The sequence below is a fragment of the Petromyzon marinus genome, chromosome 1, assembly GCF_048934315.1.
Source record: "Petromyzon marinus isolate PM22_M1 ecotype Great Lakes invasive population chromosome 1, UKy_Petmar_22M1.pri1.0, whole genome shotgun sequence".
Classification (NCBI taxonomy): domain Eukaryota; kingdom Metazoa; phylum Chordata; class Hyperoartia; order Petromyzontiformes; family Petromyzontidae; genus Petromyzon; species Petromyzon marinus.
The window spans coordinates 11710943-11737575 of NC_133667.1; the positions used below are offsets into that span (position 1 = coordinate 11710943).

Sequence of the window (26633 nt, forward strand, 5' to 3'; positions counted from 1 at the left end):
GGGCAGTTCAATGTATATCTCAAGGCCGAGTGATAGATGGAATCAAGCTTCTTAAGTACAGTACTTGGGGCTGAATTTTTTCGATTTAAAGCTTTCGTGACTGCAAGAATTCATCTTCTTTTGTTCTTTCGGTAAAGTCACGTACAATGAGAATAAAATAATAAAATAATAAAATAAAATAACGCAATAAAATTCTCACGACGTTTCGGCCACAACACAAGCGGCCTTCATTAGGTGAAGGGACGAGACTATTTGGAGGACAGGGCTGGAGAGAACACAGCCAAGCTCAGACCGCGACCTTAAAGCTGTGTGAGAAGAAACAGAGCGCCTTGACAAAGGAATTAGCATAGAATTTAGCATTGCAATAGCTGAGTGATTAGCTTGTGACTGGTCATAGAAATAGTTACGTTAAAGTCAAAGCCTACACATCCACAGAGGCACCTAGTACAAATCAAACAGGAGAATTTAGCATTTCAATGCTATTGCTATTTTCAATGCTATTGCAATGCTAAATTCTATGCTAATTCCTTTGTCAAGGCGCTATGTTTCTTCTCACACATCTTAAAGGTCGCGGTTTGAGCTTGGCTGTGTTCGCTCCAGCGCTATCCTCCAGACAGTCTCGTCCCTTCACCTGATGAAGGCCGCTTGTGTTGTGGCCGAAACGTCGTGAGAATTTTATTGTGTTATTTTATTTTACTAATTTATTATTTTTTTCTCATTCTACGTGACTTTACCGAAAGAACCAAAGAAGATGAATACTCGGGGCTGATTTATACACGATGTCACAGTAGTCAAGTAGAGGCAGTATGGTAGCTTTTATCAATTCCAATGTGATCTTCAAAATTTAGTTTTGAATCCAGGATGACCCCAAGATACTTATAGATCTTGACTTGCTCTATTTGATACTTATTTAAGGAATGTAATTGGGGAAAAATAACTTCCTGCTTTAGTCCTGGTGAGAAGCATAGCACCTTGGTTTTGGAGGTATTCAGGACTAGTTTAAGAGCAACTAGCTGATGTAGTTTGTTGAATTCACCCTGTAGCTTAGCAATCACGTCATCCGGAGAGCGGCCAGCAGTAATCAGTATCATGTCACCTGCAAAAAGATTTACCCTGGAATGATCCAGGTCAGTGCCCAAATCATTGACATAAAGAGAGAACAAAAGGGGGCCGAGGATGGAACCCTGTGGAACCCCTTTTGTTATCGTAACACTGTTTGACCTCCAACCATCTGTGAATACAGTTTGGGTGCATTAAAAAAGGTAATTTTGTAACCATTTTACTGCGTTTTCGGAAAAACCGAGGCAACTTAGTTTACTAAGCAGGGTGTTGTGGTCTACTGTATCAAAAACTTTCGACAGGTCTAGAAAAAGACAGGCACAGTACTGCATATTATCAAGGCTACTATAAATGTGATTCAGAGAGTCTAATGCAGCAGATGTGGTGCTGTATTTTTTTCGGAACCCAAATTGTTTTAGATGTAATAGATTGTTGGTGGACAGGAAACTGCTAATTTGGTAGGTCAATAATTTTTCAAAAATTTTCATCAACGGTGACGAAATTGAGGTAGGTCGGTAGTTATTTGGATAATCTTTAGGGCCCCTTTGTGAAGTGGACGGATATAGGAATGTTCCCATTCTTAGAGGAACTGATGCTTCTTTGATGGACAGGTTGAAAATATGGGCTATAGGTTTGTATATTAGGTGACCAACAGTTAGTAGAGCAAAGACGGGAATACTATCTGCTCCAGTAGAGGAGGACCCTTTGAGGTAGGACAGTTGTTTCAGAACATTATTTTCGTGGATTGGCTGGAAACTAAATTCGATTAATGTTTGGACAGGGGTGTAGGAATTTGCATGAGCAGGGGTGACTCCCAATACATTATTAAAAAGATTACCAGCTTCAGAAAAATGAAGGTTAAAATTGTCAACTATTTTTTTGGGATCTGAAAAATATTCCCCATTTCGGTTAAGCTCAACGGGCAGATTGTCTGTTTTGGATGCCTTTTCGATACATTTGATTGTTTTCCAGAAAATCCTGGCATTTCCATGTGATTCCAGGAGAGTGGAGGAAAAGTAGGCATTTTTTGCATGCCCTATTTTTTTGACGCATCTATTCCTTAAAATCCTGTATTCTAGCCAGTCATTGACCAAATTACTTTTCTGAGCACATGCCCAAGCCTTGTCCCTAGTTTTCATGAGCTTTGTAATCAAAGGATCAAACCATGGTGGGCGGTTGCCTTTAGTTTTATATCTAACCAACGGAGCATGGTTGTTAAGAATTTGGAGAAACGTGTACCTGAAGGTCTCCCAAGCCGTAGTCAGGTTGGGGATATCACAGACCTTGTCAATATCCGAGTGAAGCACATCATTAGTAAAGGCCTGAGTGCTGAAGTGTCTATGGGTCTCTGTGTGAGTCTATGGGTCTCTATGTGAGTCTATGGGTCTCTGTGTGAGTCTATGGGTCTCTGTGTGAGTCTATGGTTCCTGTGTGAGTCTATGGGTCTCTGTGTAAGTCTATGGGTCTCTGTGTGAGTATGTATGTACGTTGAGGTTGTTGTGGAACGTGGGGTGACGATTGGTGTGCATCTGGTCATAATTGCAGGTGCATGAATGCTTCTCAGAAGAACACTTTTAAATAAAGAGTTTGGCGTTCCACAACCCTCTGGTGTCCCTCTGTGGTGGGATCACTCGATCCTCAAGAGGAGGGCAGAACACAACGTGGAGTATCCACTCATCGCCTCCGAACTCGTCTATTATTGTCATTAGCTGGCCTGTCCCCTCATTACGATAACGGGAGCCGGTTGCACGGGAGCATAGACTCTGGGAGTAACCTACAGCGCAACAGCAGCAACGCCGAAGTGACATTTCGTTCACGCGGAAATTCGATTTACAGTTCGCCGAAAACGGTCCGTACTTTGTCAGCCCGCGCTCACGCGAAATCTCGGGAACCGAACGCTCGCGCATCGATGGATGCCTGTGAATCGCAGTCCGTCAGTGGCGGGTGAGCGAACGAGCGAACGTGCTATATATCTATTGAGAGAGAAACCGTGTTGTCAGGTACAACAGAAATATTTCCCTCTTGCGCCCGAGCAGTGCGACGTTACCTGCGTATAATTCGTGAGCCGGTTTTTGTTTTTTCTTTCAGAAGCGACCTGGCCACAAATGATAGCTCGGCGAAGTGGCTTCTCAACGTCACGTGGACATTCAGGGCAGCCAAGCGATCTGAACGCGTGATTCTAAACGTGCAGCGAGGACAAACCCACGCGACCACGGGGAGAACATACAAACTGCAAGTGTACAGCAGGCGTCAGAGTCGGGATCAAATGCACGACCTGCATATCGGGCGAGGTAGTCAACACCTCCTCGCCACCGTGGCCGCCTAAGTAAATTATGGGTGGAACAGCGGCGCAAGGTGGTTCGCTCACAGCAGTCCACACCGGGCAACCAACACGAGTTTGGGTAAAGGTCACGGTCAGAGCAATCGGCGGCGAGTGATATGTCAGAATCAGAATATTTATTTGTACTGGAGGAATCCGACGAGCTGTGAAGCTCTTCTTTCGCAGATGTCCAGTAGGGGCGCAGGGTCAGAACGTTACAAGAACAAACAATACAAAAACACGATAGGAGTGCAAAGTATATGACAAGTTAACAAATCAAACACATTCCTGCGGAGGGGGCTGGTAGGAACGTTGGGTTGCTCGGTCAGGGTCAAGGGCGGCACCACGTGGTGTATTCCGCAAATATGCCCGACTGTGAGGGCGGGCACATCCCGGCGTGAGTAGGTTAAATGTTGAGTTTTATAAGGGCACCACGGGGTGACCAGCCCCTCCCCACCCAGCCCCACCCCTCCCACCCCCCTCCCAGCCCCTCCCTCCCCACCCAGCCCCTCCCTCCCCACCCAGCCCCACCCTCCCCTCTCCACCCAGCCCCTCCCTCCCAGCCCCACCCTCCCCACCCTCCCCACCCAGCCCCTCCCCACCCTCCCCTCCCCACCCAGCCCCTCCCCACCCTCCCCTCTCCACCCCTCCCATTTTTGGATGCACGACGGACGGACGGGCACAATAATCCCCTGTGGGCTGGTGTAGTAACCAGGAGGTCCCTACCAGTAATATACATACATACAAATATAACTAAACTCTCTGTTTTTTTTATCTCACCAGGTAAAGCCCACCGAGCAATTAGCTACTAACAGCTTGGTGGGCTTGGTGACAAATTATACCTTGATGAAGTTTCTTATCGTCACGTGGAAACGTATAGCAGCAAAATCATCGAAACGCACGTTGATTCTAAATGTGAAGGGGGAAAACCGGAGGGACCCGGAGAAAAGCAATCCGCACGGCCTGTATAAAATGAAGTCATGGGGCGCGTCTGGCCCACAGGCCGCAGATAGGTATCCCATACCCCGTGCCACTGAGATACAACATCTCCTTGTCAGGGCAGACCCGAGCGGGTTTAATTAAATGGCGCGCAAATAGCACCCCCCACTTTATTGAAACACACGGCGCAGATAGGCGCTTCAAAATATCGAACGTTGGTAATTATCGTTACCGTGCGCGCCGTACGCGTTTCTTCGATGAAATACTTTCGGCGAAGAAACTAACGCAAAGATAAGCAAAGGAACTCCCAAGCGTGTCCTCCGCACTCCAATGAGCACGCGGTGGCGGGGGGGGGTGGACACAAGCCTTCGTCGACAGCGGCCGCTCTCGACCCGAAGGTGGACATTCCGCCCTCGTGCGGCGAGCGCGCTAGAGCCCGTACGCGACTCCGGGTTTTCTTGCCACGGACGCCAGCGCCCTCCGCTGCGCCAACTGCGCCCGTGCCGCCTTGAGCTCCTGCTGGGCGTCCTTCCGCAGCTGCGCCGGGATGGGGGGGGGGGGGGCGGGGCGAGGAGGCAGACAGCGGCAGCACGACGGTTATGGCGGCGACGGTCCCGACTGGCGCGACGATGACGTGGGAAAGGGGCCTCCTTCCCCCGCACCTCCGATTAGCGCGGTCGGCTTACGCACGGCGCGAAAGAAGTTCGACGTACGTGCGTGCATGCGCCCTTCACGACGTTGCACCGTAGCCACTGCCGTCCCCCTGCCCCCCCGCCCCCCCGTGCCCCACCGTCCGTCCCCCCCTGGTCGAGCTGACGTGGCCCACAAAGCCGATATCCGTCGCCGCCGCCGCCGCCGCGAGCATCTTAACGGCGGCAACGCTCGTCAAGTTCTGAGACGTTTCGCTTTACTTGGCGACGTGTTCTTTTCCCGCCGCCGCCGCCGCCGCCGCCGTCACCTTTTGCTCGGAGCGGAGTTTCGCCGCGCCGCTCTCAATGTCTCCGACGAGCTTCTCCACGCGCTGCTGGGCGCCCTGCAGTCGCGCGAGGAGCGTGTCCTGCGGGGGTGAGTGATTTCATCGGCGGGTGAATGAACCACTGAACGTGTCACCGTAACGAACGAAGGCACAGCTGGATGTGTTAACGCGCAAATGAACGGCGGAAATAACGATGAGCGAATGCATCATCGTCTTCGGCGTGTGTGCGTTCGTGTGTGTGTGTGTGTGCGGCCAGTGTCGATTGTCTGTATACCGGCTCTGGTCGCGGTAAGCCTTCAACAGTTCTTCACAATAGAGGACGGGGTTTTTGTTTTGTTTTTGGGGTTAGCTCGCATAAATGTAAATGTGTCGTGAAGCCCGCCACCACCCGACACAGCCAGTTAGTAAGGAGGTTTGTCACGTAAACAAAAACGTGCCCAATTCGTTACTTGGTTCGGCACACACCAGCTATGTGTTGGGGAGTGAACCCACAACATTCACAAATTCGAGTAGCTGTGACGTTCCGCCGGTAATTGCAACCGGCTTCATCAAGCGACAGCCAGAGTTGTCGAGAAATCCTCCTCCTGTTTTTGGTCTTAAATAGTTATTTAGGGGAGAGTGCCGTTAAGACTATTTAAACTGGTAAAGCCCCACTGAGCTATTTATCTCTTTCAGAAGCGACCTGGCCATCACAAATGATAGCTCAACGAAGTGGGCTTATCGCCACGTGGACATCTATAGCCGAAGCCAAATACTCTCAAGGCGTGGAGAAAACTCCACGGCGAGAGACACACCGCAAACTCCAAATATACGCAGCTAGGATCGGGATGGAACCCACGATCTCCTGTGCACCAGGCGAAGTAGTTAACATCTTGCCACCATGTGATCGTGGCCATGCAACCCAAACAATGGACCATAGAGTTAAACCACTGCAGTCTGCCCTCCTTCAACGTATGCGTGTACGTTGAACTTCTCTCGCGCCTTGATTCTAAACGCGGAGGGAAAAACCGGAGGATCCAGTAAAAAAAAATGGACGCGACCACGAGGAGAAAGACACACAAACTCCAAATATACATCAGCAGCAGGCGTCAGGGTCGGGATCGAACCCACAACCTCCTGTGTACCGGGCGAGGTAGTTAACATCTCGCCACCGTGACATAGACTACCTGCCACGGGTCCCGAAGCACGAAACAATATAGTGGTGGTGGCGGTGGTGGCGGTGGTGGCGGTGGTGGCGGTGGCGGCGGTGGTGGCGGTGGTGGCGGCGGTGGTGGTAGTGATGGCGAGAAGCGCGTTTAGTGACCTTGAGTGTGATGGTGGTGGCGGTAGTGATGAGATGTTTATTTAGTGACCTTGAGTGTGATGGTGGTGGTGGTGGCGGTGAGATTAGATATTTATTTAGTGACCTTGAGTGTGTAGGTGGTGGTGGTAGTGATGTTTATTTAGTGACCTTGAGTGTGATGGTGGTGGCGGTAGTGATGAGATGTTTATTTAGTGACCTTGAGTGTGATGGTGATGGTGGTGACGGTGGTGATGAGATGTTTATTTAGTGACCTTGAGTGTGATGGTGATGGTGGTGACGGTGGTGATGAGATGTTTATTTAGTGACCTTGAGTGTGATGGTGATGGTGGTGACGGTGGTGATGAGATGTTTATTTAGTGACCTTGAGTGTGATGGTGATGGTGGTGACGGTTGTGATGAGATGTTTATTTAGTGACCTTGAGTGTGATGGTGGTGGCGGTAGTGATGAGATGTTTATTTAGTGACCTTGAGTGTGTGGGTGGTGACGGTAGTGATGAGATGTTTATTTAGTGACCTTGAGTGTGATGGTGGTGACGGTAGTGATGAGATGTTTATTCAGTGACCTTGAGTGTGTGGGTGGTGGCGGTAGTGATGAGATGTTTATTTAGTCACCTTGAGTGTGATGGTGGTGACGGTAGTGATGAGATGTTTATTTAGTGACCTTGAGTGTGATGGTGGTGGCGGTGGCGGTGAGATGTTTATTCAGTGACCTTGAGCGTGATGGTGGTGGTGTTGGCGGTAGTGATGATATGTTTATTCAGTGACCTTGAGTGTGATGGTGGTGGTGTTGGCGGTAGTGATGAGATGTTTATTCAGTGACCTTGAGTGTGATGGCGGTGACGGTAGTGATGAGATGTTTATTCAGTGACCTTGAGTGTGATGGTGGTGACGGTAGTGATGAGATGTTTATTCAGTGACCTTGAGTGTGATGGTGTTGGTGGTGACGGTGGTGATGAGATGTTTATTTAGTGACCTTGAGTGTGATGGTGATGGTGGTGACGGTGGTGATGAGATGTTTATTTAGTGACCTTGAGTGTGATGGTGATGGTGGTGACGGTTGTGATGAGATGTTTATTTAGTGACCTTGAGTGTGATGGTGGTGGCGGTAGTGATGAGATGTTTATTTAGTGACCTTGAGTGTGTGGGTGGTGACGGTAGTGATGAGATGTTTATTTAGTGACCTTGAGTGTGATGGTGGTGACGGTAGTGATGAGATGTTTATTCAGTGACCTTGAGTGTGTGGGTGGTGGCGGTAGTGATGAGATGTTTATTTAGTCACCTTGAGTGTGATGGTGGTGACGGTAGTGATGAGATGTTTATTTAGTGACCTTGAGTGTGATGGTGGTGGCGGTGGCGGTGAGATGTTTATTCAGTGACCTTGAGCGTGATGGTGGTGGTGTTGGCGGTAGTGATGATATGTTTATTCAGTGACCTTGAGTGTGATGGTGGTGGTGTTGGCGGTAGTGATGAGATGTTTATTCAGTGACCTTGAGTGTGATGGCGGTGACGGTAGTGATGAGATGTTTATTCAGTGACCTTGAGTGTGATGGTGGTGACGGTAGTGATGAGATGTTTATTCAGTGACCTTGAGTGTGTGGGTGGTGACGGTAGTGAAGAGATGTTTACTCAGGGACCTTGAGCGTGATGGTGGTGGTGTTGGCGGTAGTGATGAGATGTTTATTCAGTGACCTTGAGTGTGATGGTGGTGACGGTAGTGATGAGATGTTTATTCAGTGACCTTGAGTGTGATGGTGTTGGCGGTAGTGAAGAGATGTTTACTCAGTGACCTTGAGTGTGTGGGTGGTGACGGTGGCGGTGAGGTGCGCGTTGCGGGACAGCAGCGCGTCCAGCTCCTCCCGAACGGGACGCAGCTCCTCCTCCAGCGCAGGGGTGGCTCTCTTCTCATGCAGGTAGCGGCGCTTCCACGCCTCGCGCGCTGCACACACACACACACAAAGACAAAGATCCCCCGTATAGACTTAACAGACTGTAGGGGCAAGTGCTGTTAGCAAGCACCTATGAAGGCCGGCACGGCACACGAGGGGGTGGGTGGCCAGGACCACGCCCGACCGCCTCTGTCTCCCTAGTGGCGATGTTTACTACACACCGCACCAGGTACTCATTTGAGGCTGAGTTGACCTACGGGAGGCCCGGGACCGGTTCAGATAATCGCCTCTGGTGTTGGCCGTGAGCGGGAATCGAACCCGGGTCGCCAGGTTCATAGTGCAGCGCGCTAACCGCTACACTATCACTCCCCACAACACACACACATACACACACATACACACACACACAGAGATACACCAATACCCGCCACTGAGTGACGGTGACGTCACCACGGCGCTTGTGCCAGGGCAGGTGCACTTTGAGGCCACGTGAAGTGTTTAAGGCTCGTTGACAGGAGGTCACGGGACAGATCCAGGTGCCATGGGTTGGCTGATCGAGATGACTGGCAGATACACCAGCTGTACCCCCTACCGTGCCAACAGATACACAAGACAAAGATCCCCCGTGTAGCCTTAACACACCGTTGGGGCAAGTGCTGTCAGCGAGCACCTACCACGGCCGGCACCGCACACGATGGGGTGGGTGGCCAGCACCACGCCCCGCCGCCTTTGTCTCTCCAGTGGCGATGTTTACACACCGCAACAAGTATTCTTTTGAGGCCGAGTCAACCTAGAGGACCCGCGGCCGGTTCAGATAATCGCCACCGGCGGTTGTTGGTGGCCGTGAACGGGGGGGGGGAATCGAACTCGGGTCGCCGGGTTCGTAGCGCGTGTGCGTGCTCACCCGCTAGTCCACCTAGCGGAGGCCCAGGACCGGTCCAGAAGATCGTCACTGGAGTTGGCCGGGAATCGAACTCGGGTCGCCGGGTTCGTGGCGAATCGTGCGAACCGCGGCACCACCGCTCCCCACGGGCCGGCGCCGCCGCGGCCCGCTCAGCTCACCGCGGGGACATTTGAATCTGGCACCGCGTTCCTCCTGAAGAAGAGCGACGTAGCTAGCTAGGTGGGCCTTGCCTGGGAACATCTTGCTAAGTAGCGGCGCGGTGTGTAACTATCGCCACCGGGGAGACAAAGGCAGCCGGGCGCGCTGCTGTCCACCCACGCCCTCGTGCGCCGCCGTGCCGGCATTCGTGGGTGCTCCCTAACAGCGCTTGCCCCGGCAGTCCGTCACGGCTATAGCAGGGGGATCTTTGCCCATGGGCTTGCGGTGTAGTTACTCATTCGCGTGCCCGCTCGGAATAGCTCAAAAGTATAGGAATAGGTTTTACACTTTTAACTGGCACAAAAACTGACACCTTTTTTCAAGGCGTCATGTTTGCAATAACCGCAACACAAGCAGTCAAAAATGCAAACAAAAAGAAACAACTCTGATAATGATATTGGCACTGTCCTTGAATTTGATTGGTCCACACCCGAGACGGCTTTTCTTAGAGCCTAGTCTCCATTGGTGTTAGACCAGAAGACGCCAAAAGGCGTACAACTCAAAAACAGCGCACTATCAGAGTATTGAGAGCTCGGGGTGAGCATTTACATTATGAGACCTCCTTTGCCAGTAACAAGATATAGGAATAGCATCTTCTGGTCCAACACCAATGGAGACTAGGCTCTAAGAAAAGCCGTCTCGGGTGTGGACCAATCAAATTCAAGGACAGTGCCAATATTATTATCAGAGTTATCTTTTTTGTTTGCATTTTGACTGCTGGTGTTGTGGTTATTGCAAACATGATGCCTTGAATAAAGGTGTCAGTTTTTGTGCCAGTTAAAAGGGTAAAACCTATTCCTATATCTTGTTACTGGCAAAGGAGGTCTCATAATGTAGCTCAGAAGTGTTTTGGGGGCGCGCGCGTCCTTCCGCCGCGTGCCTTCGGCGCGTCGCGCGTGCATGGCGGCGCGGGTCTCCTTGATGCGCGCCACGAGCTCCCTGCGGTGGCGCTCCATCTCCCTGCGCTCGCACTGCAGCTCCGCCAGCTCCGTCGCCGCCGCCGCCGCCGCCGGCTCCGTCGCCGCGGGCTCGCGCACGCGGCCTGCGGAGAAGACGGACAGAAGGGGTTTCCTTCCACCCCCGCGTGGAGCTCAGCAGGTTGTCGGGGGCAAAGTTAGCGAGCGGCAGCAGCACCTACGAAGGCCGGGGTGGGCACTCGCACCACGTGCTCGTTTGAGGCTGTGTCGACGCGTGAAGATAACAAAGGCAAAGGTTTTCCCCCGTGTAGCCTTGAAAGGTTGCCGGGGCAAGTGCCGTTAGCGAGCAGCACCTTACGAAGGCCGGCCACGGCGCACGAGGGGGTGGGCGTGGGAGGATAAGATGAAACTAAAATATTTTATTTTATATTACCGTAGCTCTTTTTCAGAAACGACCTGGTTATCACAAATTATAGCGCCAATGAGAGGTGGCTTATTATCGCGATGTGGAAATGTATAGCGGCCAAATACTCTAAACGCACGTCGATTATAAATGTGGAGGGGAAAAACGGGAGGACCTGCAGAAAAATCCCCATGACCACAAAAAGAGCCAGAAAGCAAACTTCAAATATACAGCAGCAGCAGGCGTCAGGGTTGGGATCGAACCCACCGACCTCCTGTGTACCAGGCGAGGTAGTCAACATCTCGGCACCGCTACCAGGACCGGTACAGACAATCGTCACCTGTTCGTTAATTCACTTGTCTATGAATTCATCCATTCATTAATTCACCCGTTAATGAAATCACCTGTTCATCAATTCGCCCGAAGCCACGGGCGAATTGAGCCCTATGGCGGGACCCCGGGGTCCTGAATAAACGGAAGTTTTTAAAAAAAAAAAACAACAACAACAACAACAACAAAAAAGCCGCAATCAATTAATCTATTTTTGGCGACTCCGTGCCACCGGGCGCACAAACGCCGCGACCCACCTGGCGCGGATCATTCTGTTGTCGTGCCGTCCAAACAGCAGCAGCGAGGACGAATGCGCAGGAGGCATAAACAAAACTTTTAAACTTTGATTAGCACATCGTGTCGAGCTCGTCGAGATAAATAGATTTCCGTGTCAAATTTTGATTTGAAGCTTTCGTGACTGCAGTAATTCATATTCTTAGCTCTTTCGGTAAAGTCACGTTGAAGGGAAACAATAAAATAATAAAATATATGTTATTGTTTTATTGTTTCCCTTCAACGTGACTTTACCGAAAGAGCTAAGAATAAGATTGCCGTGTCGTTCGCCTTCAACAGACGTACAATTTCGACGTCGCAGCACAGTTCATGCGAGAGCCGGGGGGGACTTATGTGGGACCCCGGGGGGGTCCCGCCACGAGGTTCAACTTTGAGCATTTGTTTTAACGCACAGAAATACGTGAGAGCTGCGTTCCGTTGTTGCCACCGGACCCAGGTGTCGATCTACTGCTGGACGGAGGCCTCCTCCACATGCCACCATCGATCGCGGGGGGTTTGTAAAAAGCATTACTTCTCCACGTTGGTCGGTGAAGGCTGGTGAAGGGGGTTTGTGGGGGGGGGGGGAAGGCCAGATTATTATTTTCATTTTATTTTTACAAATCCACATTCTGAAACTCACCCTCGCCGTCGGTCTCCTCTCCCGCGGCTGCGCGCTCGCCGGGAAGGCCCCGCCGCTCGGCCCCGTGGGTAAAATCCGCATGACGGCCGCCCCCTCCTTGAGCCCCTCCGACCTTCCCGCCGTCCTTGTTGCTGTACCCCCCCACGCCCTTCCCTCCGTTCTCCCCAGCGTCTCGCCCGCCGCCCGCCACAAACGCAGCAGGAGGAGGAGGTGGAGGAGGCGCGACAGGGAAACCGTCATCCGGAGCTGATTGCTCGCCTCCGCCACCGCCGCCGCCGCCGTTCGCTCTCCTCAGTGACACAGGGGTCACGACCTTCGCCCGCGTCCCTGCCGGGGCGGTGACCTCGGGTCGCCGCGGGGTCACGGACGATGGCGGTCCGGCGGCGGCAGCGGCGGCGGCGGGAGCTGCGATGGCGATTCTCAGCGCGGGGGGCGGTGGCAGCACCATGCTGTCGGACGAGGTGACGTCATCATCGTCCGAGCCCTGCGTGCCACGGACAACGCGAGGCATTTTTTGCAATTGCTGCCCCCTGCGGCCCACCGCTGGCGGCCCCTCATGGCCTTCGGTGACGTCCCACTGACGTGCGGCCCACCGCGACCAACACGAACTTCTTTTCGCGCGGCACGCAGCCAACCGCGCCAGTCGGAGGAGCGGCGGGGGAAGGACAACAAACCGAACGCGACGACAAGCAGCTCTAAAGAAATTGGTGTACAATATCGATGATTTAAAAGTGGCGCGGCTCCGGTGGCTTCCTACTATCGGAATCGGAATCTTCCATTCGGTCGTCTTTTTCCACCGACGCCCAGTTCGGTAACGGAAGGAAGAGCGCGTTTCCGACGGCCGCAGGGGCGCATCCGAGAGCGCGACGCCACCGGCGCCGCGTGGCACTCGCGCGCCGGTGTCCTTCGTCGCAAGGCCCGCGGGGAGCCGCTGGCGAACCCCTGGTGGCCTTCCGTGCGGGCCCACTGATGTGCGGCCCGCCCCGACCAATACGCCCCCACCCCCCCCCCCGAGCACAATTGTGCTGTCAGTCAAACCCCAAGTGGTTTGAAATGTGAGGCGGCCCGCACACTGTTGAAGTCTCGTCGGCGAAAGTGGCCGCCCTCTGCAAAAATCTGTGAAACAACACTGCTCCGTGTCATGCGTGGCACCATCCGCGGATGTTAACCGCCTCGCCTGGTGTGCAGGAAGTCGTGGATTTGATCCTGACCCTGATGCCTGGTGCGTATTTGGAGCGTGTGTCTCTCTCCGCGTGGTCGCCTGGATTCTGCTTTGGGTCCTCCGTCTTGTCTTTTGCCTCCACATTTAGAATCAAGTATTTGGCTACTGCTGTAAATTTCCACACGATAGGCCACTTCGTTCACCTGTCATTCGTGATAGCCAGGTCGCTTCTGGGTCCTCCGTCTTGTTTTTTGCCTCCACATTTAGAATCAAGTATTTGGCTACTGCTGTAAATTTCCACACGATAGGCCACTTCGTTCACCTGTCATTCGTGATAGCCAGGTCGCTTCTGGGTCCTCCGTCTTGTTTTTTGCCTCCACATTTAGAATCAAGTATTTGGCTACTGCTGTAAATTTCCACACGATAGGCCACTTCGTTCACCTGTCATTCGTGATAGCCAGGTCGCTTCTGTAAAAGGGCTATGCAGCTCAGTGGGGCCTTACCTGGTGAAATAAAAAAATAGTTTTAAGGTATGGTTTAGTTTCAAATTATTGCTTAGCTTCCGAGAACTGACAACATCTGGGTGCATTCTGGGCGAGTCGCTTGTCAGCTGTGAAGACTACACGTACACAAATAGAGACACAGGCAAAGCGAAGATCACACCGTATAGCCTGTACGGGCTGTGGGTGCAAGTGCTGTTAGCGAGCAGCGCCTATGAAGACCGGAACGGCACTCGAGGGGGGTGGGTGGGTGGCCAGCACCACGCCCGGCCGCCTTTGTCTCACTTGGCTCACAAGTGGCGACATCACATGCATCCACCCCCCGTCTATTCAAGACCGAAAACAGGAGGAGGATTTGCCTGCAACTCTCTGGCTCTCCGCCTGATGATGCTGCTGCTCGTCGTTGTTGTTGTTGTGAATGTTGTCGTGGGTTTTACTCTCCAACACACCGGGGGGATCTCGAAGCTCCGCGTCGGCGACACTTTTGAGAAAGCGGCCCGCGAACGATATTCGAATATATATAACAATTATTATGATTAAAATGATGAACTCGGTTTTCTGAAGCGCGATTTACGCGCGCATCAAGGCCTCAAAAACCGCTTTCCCTCACAGCTGCTTGAACTTACGTAGAAAGGCTCATCGTGTGCGAAAGAAAATATCCAGGTGAATTTTAAGACGCGACCATTTAAAAAATAAACTGTTAACCAGACTCAGATTCCCCGATTGGTCCCGAGGAGGAAGGGAACTGCACAATCGCGAAGCCTGGCTGCTAAAAGCTCCGTCTCCTCCCACGGAAAACACAGTCCCGTCTTTGGAATCACAGCGTAGTAGGAGACCAATGAATATAATCGGCGAATCTGAGTCAGAGCAGTGGAATACGGGCGGTCTCCGGTTTACGACGGTCCTCGTTGTCGATGCAGAGCCAACAAACTGCCACATCACATTCGGGCGGTCAAGCCAGACAACCGCTTCAGGAGCGGAGGCAGTGTTGCACCGCTGCGATGTCTCCTTCGTATTCGTGGATCGGGCATTGGCCTCGTTATACGCTGTACGGTCGGAACAGACCACGCAACGTATACTGTATATACATGAAGCCCCTCTACTTACAAACATTCGACTTTCGAACTTTCAGAGATACGAGCAAACCTGGTCCGTATGTCCAGTTGCCCGTTCGGACGGAGAGTCGTGAGTTCAACCGCCACGCAATAGATGGCGGCGGTGGCATCTACATCTGCGGAACGTGAAGAACCAGTGACATCTACATCTGCAGAACGTAAAGAACCAGTGGCATCTACATCTGCAGAACGTGAAGAACCAGTGGCATCTACATCTGCAGAACGTGAAGAACCAGTGACATCTACATCTGCAGAACGTAAAGAACCAGTGGCATCTACATCTGCAGAACGTGAAGAACCAGTGGCATCTACATCTGCAGAACGTGAAGAACCAGTGGCATCTACATCTGCAGAACGTGAAGAACCAGTGGCATCTATATCTGCAGAACATGAAGAACCAGTGGCATCTACATCTGCAGAACGTGAAGAACCAGTGGCATCTACATCTGCAGAACATAAAGAACCAGTGGCATCTACATCTGCAGAACGTGAAGAACCAGTGGCATCTACATCTGCAGAACATGAAGAACCAGTGGCATCTACATCTGCAGAACGTGAAGAAACAGTGGCATCTTCATCTGCAGAACGTGAAGAACCAGTGGCATGTACATCTACAGAACGTGATGAACAAGTGGCATTTACATCTGAAAAACGTCAAGAACCAGTGGCATCTGCGGGAGATTATACAATTTTTAAAGCCATTCCCCGTGTTTCGTGTACAATGCGTACAACGTGTTTGGAATCTACAGGAGTAAAGTTTGTACTGACGATCAAATCGACTTACAAACAGACACCTCTGGAACTTAACTCGTTCGTAAGTAGAGGGTAGTCCCTGTACCTCCACCCCGCCTGACACGGACGGACGCTCACGCAAAGCGCGTGCGGAAAGCTTCACCGTTGCCGCGACGATGAAGGCAGCCTCACCTCGTCGCTGCTCGTCCTTCCCCGAACGCGATGACCGGCAACGGCGGCGGGGACGGCAGGGGCGGCAGCGGCTGGGGCAAAGGTCACGGCGTCGTCCACCACCCGCTTGCCGGACCTGCTCACGGCCGACGTCGCGGCTCAGCTAAAGCCACCGGATTTTCTGGGAAGCTTTACCAGGACGCACGGTGAGCCGGAGGCAACACCATTTCTAGAACTAAACTATTTTTTAAATATATATGAGGTAAGGCCCCACCGAGCTATGTAGCTTTTTTTCACAAGCGACCTGGCTTTCACAAACGATCGCTCAACTCGGCGGTTTATCATCGTCCCGTGGAAATTTATAACGGTAGCCAAATACTCTGAAACGCTTGAGGGAGACACCACTAACTCCAAATATACAGCAGCAGGCGTCAGGGTGGGGATCAAACCGCCGACCTCCTGCATACCAAGCGAGGTAGTTAACATCTCCTAGCCACCGTGATGATGATGATGATGAGAGACACACAAACTCCAAATATACAGCAACAGGCATCGTCAGGTGTCAGGATCGAACCCACGACCTCTTGTATTGCAGGCGAAGTAGTTAACATCTCCTAGCCACCGTGATGATGATGATGATGAGAGACACGAAAACTCCAAATATACAGCAGCAGGCATCGTCAGGGGTCGGGATCGAACCCACGACCTCTTGTATAGCAGGCGAGGTAGTTAACATCTCCTAGCCAACAAAGGGCACGACAGGACTTCGGAAACTAGGATCGCCCCGCGAGTTTACGTACGTCTGTGCGTCACCCGACCGCAACGACACCGACAACGCCTGGCCGCCGATCCCCGAGTCCAGCGTCGCGCTCGTTCCCGGCGTCGTGGGAACCCTGGCGGCGGCCAAGTCGCCGCCGACCCCCCGCTGCCCGGCGGCCGCTCTTCCGGCGGCCCCGTTCCCGGCGACCGTCTCGCCACCCCCTCGGGCAGCCTCCTGGTGGCGGGACGGCGCCGGGAGCTCCAACCTCGGGGTCAGAAGCGGCGGCGGCGGCATTGTTGGCGATGGCGGCATTAGGGGGGGAGGAGGAGGAGGAGGCGTACGATTGTTCAGGACGGCGGCTCCGGCGCCGCCACCGGCGCTGCCGCCGCCGAGGTTGCCCGGCTCCCGGCTCGGGGGCGTCGACGCGTCCCACCGCCCCGTCTGGCGGCTGCCCCACGGGAGAGAGAGCGGGCGGCTCGGTGACCGCAGGGCAGAGCCGGGGAGGATGAAGATGACGTCCGGCCGCGGCGGGGACTCGTCCGGGACCTTCCGAAATAATTTACGGCAGGCGGGGGCGGTGGGGGGGGAAAGAACAAAAATCAATCTCCCTCACCCCGGAACTTGACGCCCATGCGGAACTCTCCATTAACGGCAATGCGAATCTTCCCTTCGCGTTGGAAGTTAGCGGCGTCTCTCTCTCTCTCTCACTCTCCCCATGGTCGTGGAGTGTGCCACTTTGAACATGGGGGTGGGGGTGGGGGGAGGGGGTGCCTCCACACTCACCAGGGAATAAAAGATGGATTTCACCTTCACGTGTTGCTCTTGTTTCACATTCACCTGCGGCAGAGGAATCACGCTCGCCATTAGTCGGGAACCCTGGCGGCCCTGGCTGCAGCGACCGCGCCAGTTCAGCGGGGGCACCTTGCCCAGTAAACAAAACAAGACGAACGTTCGAAAGCGTTCGTGGACATCGGCCAGCGTCCCCGTGCGCGACTGGAGGAGGTGGAGCACGCGAGCGAAACTTCGAGGCAGGGGCGAAAACTTCGGGTGGACTTTCCCCGTTCGCGCTACGCGTGCTCATTTGTTCTCTGAGTCGACCTTAGCGGTGAGGCCCTCACGAACACGGTGGATGTTAAATTTTGATTCACACCTGATGACGACCGTTTGTGTTATGGTCGAAATGTCGTGAGAAGTTTTATTGTTTTATATATTTTATTATTTTATTGATTCCTTTCAACGTGACTTTACCGAAAGAGCTAAGAATATATAACACGTTGGATGTTTTTTTGGGTTTTGTTGCCACTGTTGGTCGTCGTGAGCGGGGGAAATCGAACTCGGGGGCCCCCGAGGTTTTGAGGGCCGCGCGCGCTAACTTACGCGCCACCGCTCCCCACTATAGACAAAGATCCTCCGTGTAGCCCTTAACAGACTGCAGGAGCAAGTGCTGTAAGCGATCACCCTATGGAAGCCGGCACGGCGGCACACACCACGGACTAATTTGAGGGGCGGGTGGCCAGCACCACGCCCAGCCGCCTTTGTCTCCCCAGAGGCGACGTTTTACACAGCGCACCAGGTACTCATTTGAGGCCGAGTCGGCCTAGGGGAGGACCCACGGCCGGTTCAGATAAATTGCCATGGTGGTTGTTGGTGGCCGTGAGCGGGCGAATTGAACTCGGTTCGCCGGGTTACACTACCGCTCCCCACAACAACAGCAACAACAACAACAACAACCGCCATTCGCCACTGAGTGGCTGTGACCTCAGCACGGCGCACGTGCCAGGCCAGGTGCACGTTAAGGCCACCTGAAGCGTCGAACGCCCGCTAGCGGGATGGTCACGGGACAGACCCAGGTGGTGCCGTGGAGTCGACCAACCTCGATGACCGGCCGATGCACCCCACCCTGTCCCACCCCCGACCCCCCCCTACTCACTGCGCTTTTATCCTCCCGGCATCGTTACCTCCCTGCCCTCCGCCTGTTGTTGCCGTTGCCGGAGGTGGGCGACTGCCTCCAATTGCCACAGTAGCAGCGGAGTCCTTCGCGAGCCTCCTCCACAGTAAAGAGGCCGTCCATAAATGACGTGACGCGATTTTGGATGTTTTTTGACCCCCCCCCCCTTCGTCACACGGCGTCACAAAAAATCAGACCTCCCCCCCTCAAATATGACGTCACAAAGCTCTGCCCCCCCCCCCAAAACCATATTTCCATTTTGAAAATAAAACATGCTTCAAATCGCTTTAAACTATTGCCATTGTAGTGCGTATTTAATGTGGCGCCGCACTCTGATGTTGTAAGGAGGCAACATTTATTTAAAAAAAAAAGTCTATGTAATTAAGTAGAACGTGTTGTCTACATTTATTTAAAGTTTGCCCATTCTTACGTGACGTCACATTTCTCAAACCCCGCCCCCCTCCCTTGTCACACATCGTCACTAATGTCTGACCCCCCCCCCCCCCCCCCAGGTGCGTGACGTCATTTGCGGACGGCCCCAACGCAGCTTGCACGCACGTGAACGAGGTGCGGCCCCATGCCCTTGAGGAAGAGGAATTGTTGAGGCACGTCCCGGTCCAAGTCGCGCTCCACCTGCCTGCGAACCGAGAGCAGCGGCCAGTCCGGCAGAGTCCTGCCACACAAAGACAAAGATCCCCCGTTTAGCCTTCAACGGGCTGTAGGGGCAAGGGGCCGTCTCCATAAATGACGTCACGCGCCTTCGGGGGGGGGGGGAGGGCGGAGGTGGGGTCAGACATTTGTGACGATGTGTGACGAGCGAGGGGGGGCGGGGGGGGGGTTTAGAAATGTGACGTCACGTAAAAATGCGCAACTTTAAATAAATATAGCCAACACGTTCTACTTTATTAAATAGACTTTTTGATAAATGTTGTCTCCTACAACATCAGAGTGCAGCGCCACATTAAATACGCACTACAACGACAATAGTTTAAAGCGATTTGAAGCACGTTTTATATATTTTTGGGGGGGGGGGGGGGGGGGCAGAGCTTTGTGACGTCGTATTTGAGGGGGTGGAGTCTGACTTTTTGTGACGCCGTGTGACGAAGGGGGGTGGGGTCAAAAATCGTCCAAAATCGCGTGACGTCATTTATGGATGGCCCCCTTAGTGCTGTTAGTGAGTGGCACCTGTGAAGACACCGGCACTGTGGCAGACGAGGGGGGTGGGTGGCCAGCACCACCACGCCCTCCCGGCCGCCTTTGTCTCCCCCCCAGTGGCGATGTTTACGCGTCGCACCGGGAACTCGTTTGAGGCCGAGCCGAGCTAGGGGGAGGCCCAGGACCGGTTCAGATAATCGTCACCGGGTGTCGGTGTTGGCCGTCAGCGGGAATCGAACCCGGTGCGCTGGGCTCATAGCGCAGCGTAGCGCTAACCACTGCACCACTGCTCCCCACCCTGGACACACACAGACAAAGATACCCCGGAAAGCCTCAACGGGCTGTTGGGGCAAGTGCTGTCAGCGAGCAGCCCGCTATGAAGGCTGGCTGTTTAGGGTTATTGTTTGAACGATGAACGTGATGGTGTTTTGTTTCTGATCAGGGTTAATAGTGTCTTGTTTCTGATTGGGGTTAATAGTGTTTTGTTTCTGATTGGGGTTAATAGTGTTTTGTTTCTGATTGGGGTTAATAGTGTTTTGTTTATGATTGGGGTTAATAGTGTTTTGTTTCTGATCAGGGTTAATAGTGTATTGTTTCTGATTGGGGTTAATAGTATTTTGTTTCTGATCAGGGTTAATAGTGTTTTGTTTCTGATTGGGGTTAATAGTGTTTTGTTTCTGATTGGGGTTAATAGTGTTTTGTTTCTGATTGGGGTTAACAGTGTTTTGTTTCTGATCAGGGTTAATAGTGTTTTGTTTCTGATCAGGGTTAATAGTGTTTTGTTTCTGATTGGGGTTAATAGTGTTTTGTTTCTGATCAGGGTTAATAGTGTTTTGTTTCTGATTGGGGTTAATAGTGTTTTGTTTCTGATCGGGGTTAATAGTGTTTTGTTTCTGATCAGGGTTAATAGTGTTTTGTTTCTGATCAGGGTTAATAGTGTTTTGTTTCTGATCAGGGTTAATAATGTTTTGTTTGTGATTGGGGTTAATAGTGTTTTGTTTCTGATCAGGGTTAATAGTGTTTTGTTTCTGATCAGGGTTAATAGTGTTTTGTTTCTGATTGGTGTTAATAGTGTTTTGTTTCTGATCAGGGTTAATAGTGTATTGTTTCTGATCAGGGTTAATAGTGTTTTGTTTCTGATTGGTGTTAATAGTGTTTTGTTTCTGATCAGGGTTAATAGTGTATTGTTTCTGATCAGGGTTAATAGTGTTTTGTTTCTGATTGGGGTTAATAGTGTTTTGTTTCTGATTGGTGTTAATAGTGTTTTGTTTCTGATTGGGGTTAATAGTGTTTTGTTTCTGATTGGGGTTAATAGTGTTTTGTTTCTGATTGGGGTTAATAGTGTTTTGTTTCTGATTGGGGTTAATAGTGTTTTGTTTCTGATTGGTGTTAATAGTGTTTTGTTTCTGATCAGGGTTAATAGTGTTTTGTTTCTGATCAGGTTTAACGGTGTTTTGTTTCTGATTGGTGTTAATAGTGTTTTGTTTCTGATCAGGGTTAATAGTGTATTGTTTCTGATTGGTGTTAATAGTGTTTTGTTTCTGATTGGGGTTAATAGTGTATTGTTTCTGATTGGGGTTAATAGTGTTTTGTTTCTGATTGGGGTTAATAGTGTTTTGTTTCTGATTGGTGTTAATAGTGTTTTGTTTCTGATCAGGGTGAATAGTGTTTTGTTTCTGATTGGTGTTAATAGTGTTTTGTTTCTGATCAGGGTTAATAGTGTTTTGTTTCTGATTGGGGTTAATAGTGTTTTGTTTCTGATCAGGGTTAATAGTGTTTTGTTTCTGATCAGGGTTAACGGTGTTTTGTTTCTGATTGGGGTTAATAGTGTTTTGTTTCTGATCAGGGTTAATAGTGTTTTGTTTCTGATTGGGGTTAATAGTGTTTTGTTTCTGATTGGGGTTAATAGTGTTTTGTTTCTGATTGGGGTTAATAGTGTTTTGTTTCTGATCAGGGTTAATAGTGTTTTGTTTCTGATCAGGGTTAATAGTGTTTTGTTTCTGATTGGGGTTAATAGTGTTTTGTTTCTGATTGGGGTTAATAGTGTTTTGTTTCTGATTGGTGTTAATAGTGTTTTGTTTCTGATCAGGGTGAATAGTGTTTTGTTTCTGATTGGTGTTAATAGTGTTTTGTTTCTGATCAGGGTTAATAGTGTTTTGTTTCTGATCAGGGTTAACGGTGTTTTGTTTCTGATTGGGGTTAATAGTGTTTTGTTTCTGATTGGGGTTAATAGTGTTTTGTTTCTGATCAGGGTTAATAGTGTATTGTTTCTGATTGGGGTTAATAATGTTTTGTTTCTGATTGGGGTTAATAGTGTATTGTTTCTGATTGGGGTTAATAATGTTTTGTTTCTGATTGGGGTTAATAGTGTTTTGTTTCTGATTGGGGTTAATAGTGTTTTGTTTCTGATTGGGGTTAATAGTGTTTTGTTTCTGATTGGGGTTAATAGTGTTTTGTTTCTGATCAGGGTTAATAGTGTATTGTTTCTGATTGGGGTTAATAATGTTTTGTTTCTGATCAGGATTAATAGTGTATTGTTTCTGATTGGGGTTAATAATGTTTTGTTTCTGATTGGGGTTAATAGTGTTTTGTTTCTGATTGGGGTTAATAGTGTTTTGTTTGTGATTGGGGTTAATAGTGTTTTGTTTCTGATTGGGGTTAATAGTGTTTTGTTTCTGATTGGTGTTAATAGTGTTTTGTTTCTGATTGGGGTTAATAGTGTTTTGTTTCTGATCAGGGTTAATAGTGTTTTGTTTCTGATCAGGGTTAATAGTGTTTTGTTTCTGATCAGGGTTAATAGTGTTTTGTTTCTGATCAGGGTTAATAGTGTTTTGTTTCTGATTGGGGTTAATAGTGTTTTGTTTCTGATTGGTGTTAATAGTGTTTTGTTTCTGATCAGGGTTAATAGTGTTTTGTTTCTGATCAGGGTTAATAGTGTTTTGTTTCTGATCAGGGTTAATAGTGTTTTGTTTCTGATTGGGGTTAATAGTGTTTTGTTTCTGATTGGGGTTAATAGTGTTTTGTTTCTGATTGGGGTTAATAGTGTATTGTTTCTGATTGGGGTTAATAGTGTTTTGTTTCTGATTGGGGTTAATAATGTTTTGTTTCTGATTGGGGTTAATAGTGTTTTGTTTCTGATCAGGGTTAATAGTGTTTTGTTTCTGATTGGGGTTAATAGTGTTTTGTTTCTGATCAGGGTTAATAGTGTTTTGTTTCTGATTGGGGTTAACGGTGTTTTGTTTCTGATCAGGGTTAATAGTGTTTTGTTTCTGATTGGGGTTAATAGTGTTTTGTTTCTGATCAGGGTTAATAGTGTTTTGTTTCTGATTGGTGTTAATAGTGTTTTGTTTCTGATCAGGGTTAATAGTGTTTTGTTTCTGATCAGGGTTAATAGTGTTTTGTTTCTGATCAGGGTTAATAGTGTTTTGTTTCTGATCAGGGTTAATAGTGTTTTGTTTGTGATTGGGGTTAATAGTGTTTTGTTTCTGATCAGGGTTAATAGTGTTTTGTTTCTGATCAGGGTTAATAGTGTTTTGTTTGTGATTGGGGTTAATAGTGTTTTGTTTCTGATTGGGGTTAATAGTGTTTTGTTTCTGATCAGGGTTAATAGTGTTTTGTTTCTGATTAGGGTTAATAGTGTTTTGTTTGTGATTGGGGTTAATAGTGTTTTGTTTCTGATCAGGGTTAATAGTGTTTTGTTTCTGATTGGTGTTAATAGTGTTTTGTTTCTGATCAGGGTTAATAGTGTTTTGTTTCTGATCAGGGTTAATAGTGTTTTGTTTGTGATTGGGGTTAATAGTGTTTTGTTTCTGATCAGGGTTAATAGTGTTTTGTTTCTGATCAGGGTTAATAGTGTTTTGTTTGTGATTGGGGTTAATAGTGTTTTGTTTCTGATTGGGGTTAATAGTGTTTTGTTTCTGATCAGGGTTAATAGTGTTTTGTTTCTGATTAGGGTTAATAGTGTTTTGTTTGTGATTGGGGTTAATAGTGTTTTGTTTCTGATCAGGGTTAATAGTGTTTTGTTTCTGATTGGTGTTAATAGTGTTTTGTTTCTGATCAGGGTTAATAGTGTTTTGTTTCTGATCAGGGTTAATAGTGTTTTGTTTGTGATTGGGGTTAATAGTGTTTTGTTTCTGATCAGGGTTAATAGTGTTTTGTTTCTGATCAGGGTTAATAGTGTTTTGTTTGTGATTGGGATTAATAGTGTTTTGTTTCTGATTGGGGTTAATAGTGTTTTGTTTCTCATTGGTGTTATGGCTTTTAGAGTCCGGGGTGGGTGGGTGGGTGCGGAGTCGAGTGTGCGTGGGATTGAACACAGCTCGGTGGGCACGACCACCCGCGCGCCTCCTCATCATCCTCCTCCTCATCCTCCTCCTCCTCATCCTCCTCATCCTCCTCCTCATCCTCCGCTGTTACCGCACGAATCCCACGGACACGGCCCGCGAGGTGTCCTGCGCCAGGGCCGTGTTCGTCTCCTCCTTCCACAGCGGCTGCGGCAGCAGCCACACGTGCACGTCCACCAACTTGCACACACGCGGCCACAACGACAAAGGGGCAGTCCATAAATGACGTCACGCGATTTTGGACGATTTTTGACCCCCCCCCCCTCCTCCTCGTCACGCGGCGTCACAAAAAGTCAGACCCCCCCCCCACCCCCTCAATGATGACGTCACAAAGCTCTGCCCACCCCCCTCCAAAACCATATTTCCATTTTGAAAATAAAACATGCTTCAAATCGCTTTAAACTATTGTCATTGTAGTGCGTATTTAATGTGGCGCTGCACTCTGATGTTGTAGGAGACAACATTTATTAAAAAGTCTATTTAATTAAGTAATACGTGTTGTCTATGTTTATTTAAAGTTGCGCATTTTGATGTGACGTCACATTTCCACACACCCCCCTCCTCCTCGTCACGCGGCGTCACAAAAAGTCAGACCCCCCCACCCCCTCAAATATGACGTCACAAAGCTCTGCCCCCCCCCAAAAGCATATTTCCATTTTGACTATTGTCATTGTAGTGCGTATGCAATGCGGCGCTGCACTCTGATGTTGTAGGAGTGTTGTTATAACAATTAGTGTTGTTATAACAATTAGTGTTGTTATAACAATTCTATAATTAATTTAAAGATGCGCATTTTGAGGTGACGTCACATTTCTCAAACCCTCCGCCCTCGTCACACATCGTCACAAATGTCTGACCGCCCCCCCCCTCCTAGGTGCGTGACGTCATTTATGGACGGCCCCAAAGATCCCCCCCCCCCACCCCACCGTTGTAGCCTGTGACAGACTCATAGATCACCACGTTTCGATCGCCACACAAGCAAGCTTTTATTCAAGTGGCAGGCGATCGAATCATCGTGATCTATTGTTATTATTTTCTACCCACGTGACTTCACCGACAGAACCATGGATTCCTGCAGTCACGAACGCTTCAAATGAAGACCGTGACAGAATGTTCGCGAGCAGCAGCACCTACGAAAGCCGGGGGTGGCCAGCACCACCACGCTCGCCCGGCCGCCTTTGTCTCCCCCAGTTGTGATGTTTAACTACACCACCGCACCAGGTACTCATTTTAGGCTGAGTCGACCTAGGGGAGGCGCGGGACCGGTTCAGATAATCGTCACCGGTGGTGTTGTTGGCCGTGAGCGGGAATCGAACCCGTGGTCGCCGGGTTCGTAGCGCAGCGTAGCGCTAACCACTGCACTACCGCTCCCCCGTCCAACTACACACACACACACAGGCACACAGACACACAGACACACACACACACACAGACACACACAGAGACACACACACACAGACACACACAGGCACACACACAGACACACACACACAGACACACACACAGACACACAGACACACACACAGGCACACACACAGACACACACACAGACACACACACAGGCAATCACACACAGACGCAGACACACAGGCACACACACACACAGACACACACAGACACAACCGCCATTCGCCACTAAGTGGCGGTGACGTCACCACGACGCTTGTGCCAGGCCATGTGCACCTTGAGGCCACGTGGAGTGTCAAACGCCCGCTGGCAGGAGGTCACGGGGCAGACCCAGGTGCCACGGGTCGACTGACTGAGATGACTGAGATGACTGGCTGATGCACCACCTGTGCCCCCTACTGTGCCAACCTGCTGTGCCCTAGCCACCCGGCGCTCCGCTCGTTGTTGTGAACGTCGCTCCTCCGCCCTCCGTTGTTGTTGGAGGGCGACTGCCTCCAACTGCCCAATAGCGTCCTTCACGAGCCTCCTCCACAGAGGCCGATCTTGACACCGCTGGTACCAGTCATCGGCAAGTCCACTCAGCTCCACGTCCTCCCGTACCACATCACTCCATCTCTTCTCTAGCCCGTGCCGCGCCCGTTTAGCCCCCTCGATCCGGCCGAACAAAAGCTGTTTCGGCATGCGGTGGCTGGGCATGCGGGCTACATGACCCAGCCATCACAGCCTTGCCCGCCGGAGGAGCTCACTGATGAGACCTTGCCCAGATCTTTCAAGGATTTGTGAGCTCCTCACACAATCCAGTCTGGTTAAACCCAGGATGGATCGTAGGCAGGCCAGCCTAAATGTTTCTAACCGGCGAAGATGTTCCATTAGGGGGGTCCACGTTTCGCAAGCGTAGAGAAGGGAGGGAATGACCGTGGCCGAGAAGACCTGAAGCTTAGTGCGGAGCGACAGACCAGGTAGCTTCCACACAGCGTTACGCAACTGATGAAAATATATTGCCGCTCGACTGATTCGGAGTGAGACCTCTGCTGTTAAACTGGAGCCGGTCATAAGCACACTGCCCAGGTATGGGAAACTCTCCACTCTCTCCACAACTGCCCCATCACCGATTGGGAGTTGTGGGGGTAGAGTGTCCGATGGTACAAAATACCCAGGCAGGTGCTTCGTTTTGGTGGGGCTGATGGTAAGG

The 26633-nt window shown here is 50.4% G+C and overlaps 1 protein-coding gene and 1 long non-coding RNA gene across 2 annotated transcripts in view; both read right to left on the reverse strand.

The window, feature by feature from the left end:
• Positions 1–4027: 4027 nt before the first annotated feature.
• LOC116943265 (uncharacterized) lies at positions 4028–8529 on the reverse strand. Its single transcript, XR_004402905.2, has 3 exons — positions 8385–8529; positions 5277–5375; positions 4028–4855 (listed from the first exon to the last, which is right to left on the reverse strand). It is a non-coding gene; the product is annotated as an uncharacterized LOC116943265 (long non-coding RNA).
• A 1215-nt stretch (positions 8530–9744) lies between these two features.
• SPATA1 (spermatogenesis associated 1) overlaps positions 9745–26633 on the reverse strand; it is a 41894-nt gene continuing 25005 nt past the window's right edge. The window contains exons 3-10 of the mRNA XM_076068086.1: positions 24108–24214; positions 19095–19209; positions 17372–17425; positions 16629–17134; positions 15850–15964; positions 12149–12632; positions 10466–10627; positions 9745–9776 (exon numbers count right to left, since the gene is read on the reverse strand). Of these exons, the coding sequence (XP_075924201.1) occupies positions 9745–9776; positions 10466–10627; positions 12149–12632; positions 15850–15964; positions 16629–17134; positions 17372–17425; positions 19095–19209; positions 24108–24214 (1575 nt within the window). The remainder of the gene's footprint in view (positions 9777–10465; positions 10628–12148; positions 12633–15849; positions 15965–16628; positions 17135–17371; positions 17426–19094; positions 19210–24107; positions 24215–26633) is intronic.